Source organism: Parasteatoda tepidariorum, chromosome 4, assembly GCF_982258835.1.
Source record: "Parasteatoda tepidariorum strain Cologne lab strain chromosome 4, Ptep-v5.0, whole genome shotgun sequence".
NCBI classification, from domain to species: domain Eukaryota; kingdom Metazoa; phylum Arthropoda; class Arachnida; order Araneae; family Theridiidae; genus Parasteatoda; species Parasteatoda tepidariorum.
In genome coordinates this window covers 34814456-34821700 of record NC_141758.1, presented here as the reverse complement: position 1 = coordinate 34821700, position 7245 = coordinate 34814456, and the positions used below count along the sequence as shown (strand labels likewise).

Below are 7245 nucleotides of genomic sequence, written 5' to 3'. Positions count from 1 at the left end.
CTTGCGGGTGTATAAAATCAAACGTGGACTGTAAACTATTTATTTTGCGGGTGCGCTGGTAGCGCTGCGGAGCGTGTATGCTCTTTTGTTGTTTCACATCAACTGGCTCTTGGCTGATAACAATGACGCCAAGAAGCCAACGGGCGTAGCAACATACCGGCTTCAACATACCGGGCCACGTTGAAACATAGTTTCAAAATTTGCACATAAATTGACAAAAAACAGAATTAAACTATACACATCGAATAAAAAGATAATTATAAAAACTAATGCAACATACATAAAATTAAAATATATATAATTATAAACAGATGTATAGATTCCTTGGTATAAACCGGATAACTATAACACAAAACAAAAAGAAAAGTAAAAGTCTAAAATAAAATAAAGAAAGTTAATCAGTCAATAGGTAAAACTGACAGTTTGTGAATGGGTCTTTTATAAGTTCCAGTCTCAGTTTTGACACTGACCACTCTTACCTTAGCATCAGCACTAGGAAAAACTTCTTGTATACGCCCTAATTTCCACTTCAAAGGTGGAATATTGTCCTCTTTAATGAGAACTAAATCGTTAATTTTCAAATTAGGCTGTTCTCGCAACCATTTGGGGCGCTGCTGTAAGCTGGAAATATACTCGTTAACCCATCTTTTCCAAAAATTCTGGAAAAGTTTTTGAGTCAACTGCCAACGTTTTAATGGGGATATGTTTTCGCTTAGAAGGTTCTCTTCTGGTATAGAGGAAAGAGCGGTTCCCACAAGGAAATGTCCTGGGGTAAGTGCTGAAAGCTCAGCGGGATCGTCCGATACTGGACACAAAGGACGAGAGTTCAAGCAGGATTCAATTTGTGCAGTAAGAGTTAAAAACTCTTCAAGGGTCAATTTATGATCACCTATTGTTCTTTTCAAATGCGATTTTGCGGATTTCACAGCAGCTTCCCAAATTCCTCCAAAGTGAGGTGCTGAAGGTGGGTTAAAGTGCCATTTAATTTGCTCATCGGCAAATTCTTCTTTTTGAAGAGATTTAACTACTCGATTAATTTCCTTATTTGCAGCAACAAAATTTGAACCACAGTCTGAAAATAATTCATTTGGTTTTCCTCTTCGCGCAACAAATCTTTTTAGAGCTGCAATAAATGATTCAGCGGTTAAATTTCCAACAACTTCGATGTGCACCGCCTTTGTCGCGAAACACACAAATATACAAATGTACATTTTAACTGATCTAACTCCACGTCCAGATCGCGGTTTCACAAAAAATGGACCTGCATAATCCAGACCAGTCTTGGAAAATACTCTAGAAGGCGTTACTCTTGAAGGTGGTAATTGAGCCATTATCTGTGTCGCGGTTTTTTCTTTTAATCGAAAGCATTTTATGCATTTCCAGATTTGCTTTTTTATAACTGATCTAGCATTTACTATCCAAAATTCTTTGCGATTAACTGATAATAGTAAAAGTGCTCCAGCATGCAAGAAGGATTCATGATAATGAATTATAATTAGATTAGTTAAGTGATGTTTTTTCGGTAGGAGAATAGGATGTTTTCTTTCATTCAATAATTGTGTATTTTCTAACCTACCGCCAACACGGATAAGGCCCTCTTCATCCAAAAACGGATTCAAGGAGAGGATCTTACTACTCGAAGAAATTGGTTTGCTATTTTTTAGCTGGTGATATTCGTTTGGAAATTCTTGTTTTTGTACTATTTTGACCAAAACGTTTCTAGCTAGTTTTATCTCATTACTAGTCAAATAACCATTTATGCGATTGTTCGGAGATTTACAGTTCATTATGAAGCGGAGACACCAAGCTATAATTCTTTTTAACTTAACGTATGCTGAAACATTGTAAATGATCGGAAAGTCAATAGGAGTTGTTTCAATCAAGCACGATGTCTTTTTGCGTTCTTCTTTGAGAGCGTCTGTTGAGAGAGGGATTTCCTCCAAATGCGATATTTCACCACTTTTCATCCAAGACGGACCCGACCACCACAAGTCTGATGAGGAAAGTTCTTGAGGATTCAAGCCACGGGAAATGAGATCTGCGGGATTGTTATGAGTGGAAATATGTCTCCACTGGTAGTTCTCAGTCAAGGTTTGGATCTTGGAGACTCGGTTTCCAACAAAGGTTTTAAGCTGGTGGGCTGGCGTTTTAATCCATGCAAGTGCGATGGTTGAGTCTGTATGCAAAATGACTTCGTCAATGTCCATTTTAAGAGAATTATAAACCTTTCTTATAAGTTGAGAAAGAAGTAAGCAAGCTGATAGTTCTAAACGTGGTATAGAAATGACTTTTATGGGTGCAACACGAGATTTGCTCGCAATAAGACGGCAAGTGCTAGATTCAGCTAGGCCTGGGCAGTACATGTAAACCACAGCTCCATACGCTAATTCCGAGGCATCAGCGTAACCCATTAAAACAGTTTTTGTAAAAAAGTCAGTTAAAATGTATCTATTAATGCGAATAGTTTCTATATGTTGCATAGATGATGCAAAATTAAGCCACTGACCTGCGATTTGTGGTGGAAGGGGATCGTCCCACGACAGTTTATGTACCCACAATTTTTGGAGAAATATCTTTGCTTTCGTGATGACAGGTTGCAAAAGGCCTAATGGGTCATACAGTCTTGCTATAAAACTCAGCACTTCACGCTTAGTGAATTTGGTGGTCATTTCTGGGATGGATACTTTAAACGTAAATTGATCTTCAATTGAATTCCACCTTACACCCAAAGTTTTGACACTCGCATCAACTTCTGATGCAAAATCATGCTCTGCTGGGTCACCTACAGGTAAACTGTTCCTTAACTCCCTTGAATTAGAGTTCCACTTATGAAGAGACATTCCACAAGTTGATAGAATATCGTTCAGCTGTTGTTGCACTTTCTGAGCACCTTCTAAACTTTGAGCACCTGAAACGATATCGTCCATATAAATATCTTCCAAAAGAACTAATGATGCCAGTGGAAATTGTAATTCATCTTTAGCCAACTGCTTGAGAGTTCTGATTGCGAGAAATGGAGCGCAAGCAGTTCCGTAAGTGACTGTCTTGAGTCTGAATGTTACCGGTTTTGCGTACTCTGAATCTTTCCACACAATTCTTAGAAGATCAAGCTGCGATGGATCTATTTTGATTTGTCGAAACATCTTTTGGATGTCTGCCGTGAAAGCATATTTATGTTTACGAAATCGAGTCATGATTTCGAAAATGTCCTCGACCACGTCCCCCTTCAAAATGACATCATTCAAGCTCACACCCGTTGAGGTACTTGATGAAGCGTTGAACACAACACGTAACTTAGTGGTTGCCTTCTCTGGACGATAATTACCGTGATGTGGGAGGTAATAGGTAATTTGATTACCGGAATTGCTTTCATTATCATCATATTTTTCCATATGATTCATGTCTAAGTACTCCTGCATAAATGATTTGTATAAATCTTGCATTTCTTGATTTCTGGATAATCTTTTCCATAGTTGATTCAGACGTCGCACAGCTAAGTCCTTGGACTCTCCTAAACGCTCAACGTCCTTAACTGGCATCTCTACGATGAATCGTCCATGCTCATCTCTGCGATAAGTATTCTGAAAATGTGATTCACAATACTTTTCTTCTTCACTCTGAATTTTTATTTTATAGTCTATATCCTCTATTTTCCAGAATTTTTCTAAGCAGTCTTCGACTTCTGTTTGAGTGGTTATGAAACCGCAGTGAATTTCTGGAGTGCGGGTATTTATTGCTCCAGTTGCAATGTATCCAAAAACAGTATTGCGAAACACCAAATCACTGTTTGCAACGCAGATATCTCCAGCCTTGATAATTTCGAAAAATACCTCCGCGCCTAAAAGCATATCTATTCTTCCAGTTACCGCGAAATTAGGATCTGCTAATTGTTGCGGAATTTCTAACTTATCTACTTTGAAGGATGTAACAGGAAGAAAATCGGTAATTTTGGATACCACTAAAAAATCAAGAGTTTTCAAAAAAGAACTATTACCATTACAAATTGTAGCTTGTATTTTTGATCTTATTGTAGTTTCGTTTCCGCCCAAACTCGAAACCCGATAATTTATTTTTTCTTGAGGTACATCTAATTTATTAGCGAAATTAGCTGTACAAATATTCGACATGCTGCCTGAATCTAATATCGCCCTACATTGAATATAAGATCCATTTAAAGGATTTAAAACCCAAATTAAAACAGTCGGAAGAAGCCCTGTTTTATTTTTCGAATTAATGCAAGATAAAGAAGCAGAAACAATTTCATTATTTTGTTGATGAATATTAAATACCGCTGCTTCGGGATTGAGGTCATGACCGTGAGAAGAAGAAGCCAAAACCGCAGAGTTGTTTATAGTTTCGCGTTCTTTATGGAGTAGTGTATTATGCTTTGAGTGGCATATGTAGCATAAATGTTTCGATTTGCAATTCAATAACTTGTGTTGACTGCTTAGACAATTTAAACACAATTTATGTTTTGATACCAGCTCACTTCTCTGATGACTATTCAATTTCAAAAAAGAATCGCACTTAAAGATAGGATGATTCATTTTACACAAAATGCATGATTGAGTTACACTTTTATTAATTAGAAATGTTTTCGTTTTTGGATTTCTCTCTTGACTTAACTTAAATCTTAAAGGAGTGGTTTTGCTAACATTTTCTAATATTTGAGCTCGTTTTTCCAAAAATGAAAATAAATCATCTAATTTAGGAACATCGTTTGAGCTAATATTTAATTCATACTGCCTTCGAGTTTCCCTATCCAATTTTTGAAGTAGGGGAGAGTTGGACAAAACGGGATACCATTATTGTTTTTATTTACTATGGAATATCTGTTAAGGCAAACCATACATTACTTTTTTTGTAGCTATAGCATTTATTGAAGCACACAAAAAACATATTTTAAACTAATTTTAATGACTGTGAAATAGAAAAAAAAATTTATTTCCAAACTCTTACATATCCCGTTTTAGCATACCTGGGTTGGATAAAACGGGATAGGGTTTACAATGTTTAATTTTTTGCATAAAACTAAGTGAAAAGCATAATTAACTGACAGAGAACTGCAAAGCAAAATTTATATAAATTATATTCATGGGATTTTACTGTTCTAACACTTTTATATAGATTGTTGTTTTATAAGTAAGTACACAAAAAATAAGATGCTACATTTGTTTTTAAAGACTATAAGTTTTCTAACATGAAGGCTTATTTCCGCAATTTTCGTTGTCGAGATGTGCCTTGTGCTTTTAATAGAGATTTCTTAGCAGCCTTTTCTTCAGTTCTCTTGGTTCTTTTTTTGTAGTTTAATAATCCTTTCCTTTTCTTCCATTTCTAATTCACTTTTATTTCTATTTCACTCTATTGATGTCGTAAGATCCCTGAAAGACTCTTTAATAATCAAGTATTTAAATTCTTCAGTAAACAAAGAGAAGAATTCTTTTTAGAATTGAATGTAGATTGAATTGAGCAATCCAGAAAATTAAGAAGTTTATATATAAAAAAGCTCAAGTCTTCATCAGAGAAATACATTACAATTAGTTCTAAAGAAAGATGTGAAATCCTAGAGTCGAAAATAAAATGCTTAATAATGAACGTTAATAAACAAATTTTGCATTACTATAAGAGGAGACTAAATTTTTCAAAAATATCTATAGCTAATATAAATAGGCTGTTCAAAAAGCCTAGGCCTACATTAATATATGGCTATTTTAAAAGGTAATAATCCAACAAATAAATAGGTTGATAGAACGGGACATAAAAATCTCTATCCCGTTTTATCCAACTCATAAGTGTCCCGTTTTGTCCGACTCCGACACTTTATGAAACAAACATGGCTGCTGCCTAAATGTGAAAAGAAAATAAGATAGACTGCACATAAAAATATTGGTAATTAAATGGTTAATCAAATTTAATACTCACCGGAATTTTTCTCTCATATATATATAGGCAGTACAATGTAAAAAACAACGTACGTAAATGTAGAAAATGGCAAGAAAATAGAATAAAAAAGTTCTGAGACCTACAACTTTCTATCAAATAGTGATCTCGAGACGGGACGCACCGAGAATGATATAATCACGGTCAAATAACACGTTTCTGTCGTTGTCCACTAGATAGCTGCAATAGTCTGGTCCCTAGGCGACGTATCCCGTTTTGTCCGACTATCCCGTTTTATCCAACTCTCCCCTACTATATTTAAAACAAAAATATCAGAAAGATCATTGCGATTATACTCCAAAATTTTTAATGCTCTTATATTTTTCTTTACACAATCAATTAAATTACGTAAGTCTTTAGCCGACTCATGCGTTAATTTTTCAATATCTAATATTGATTTAACGTGAGATTCTACTATTAACCTTTTGTTTTCGTATCTTTCTTCTAAAGCTGTATATAATGAAGTGAATGTATCATCTAATGTAATAAGATTTTTAGCTTCTCCGATTAAAGCTGAATTTAAATAGTGTAGTTTTTGTGCATTTGTCAACTGATTATTGGATGTAATAACATTATTGAATTGCAATTTGAAAGTACTCCATTCTTCACATTTACCCGAAAATTTCGGAAGCGGAATTTCTGGTAATTTTATGCTAACGCTATTGTTTACAAAACTTGCGGGAGTTAATTTCACTTGATTAACTGATTCTAAATACGCTAAGCAATTTTTAATTTTGCACTTAGCACTAATGATTTTTTCGCTGTATTCTTCGCTAGCGCTAATTTCAGTTTCGAATTCTGCTGGAACCGAAATTAAATTTTCAATTTCAGAATTTAATGATGTCAAAATACTCTCCTTTTGACTTAATTGCTCAAATATTTCATTTAGTTCTGTTATTTCTTTAGTGTCACTTTGTATTATAGTATCTGCTTTTGTTATTAGTTTTGTAGCGCTAGTTCTGATTGTAGCGCGTTTCTTTCTACATTTCTCGATGTTATCCATTATTTATTAAATGAAATTATGCGGTAAATAAATGATGAAAATTTGCCTACCTTTCACTAATTCTATGGCTGGAGATATGCTGCGTTATTTCTGATGCGATGCGTGGTCAGTCCAATAATGAATGCGGGTTTTTTATTGTAAATTTGCGATATACTGGATCTTTATCCTCCTGTTCGTTCGGACCAGAGTTTGGCCGATAGCTTGCGGGTGTATAAAATCAAACGTGGACTGTAAACTATTTATTTTGCGGGTGCGCTGGTAGCGCTGCGGAGCGTGTATGCTCTTTTGTTGTTTCACATCAA

The 7245-nt window shown here is 35.1% G+C and overlaps 1 protein-coding gene across 1 annotated transcript; it reads right to left on the bottom strand.

Annotated features, from left to right (window-relative positions):
- Positions 1-398: 398 nt before the first annotated feature.
- On the bottom strand, positions 399-6943 carry LOC147810882 (uncharacterized). The gene is made up of 2 exons (XM_087162135.1): positions 6289-6943; positions 399-3958 (listed from the first exon to the last, which is right to left on the bottom strand). Exons 1-2 carry the CDS (start codon positions 6941-6943, stop codon positions 399-401), a joined length of 4215 nt encoding a protein of 1404 aa, XP_087018261.1.
- Positions 6944-7245: the final 302 nt, after the last annotated feature.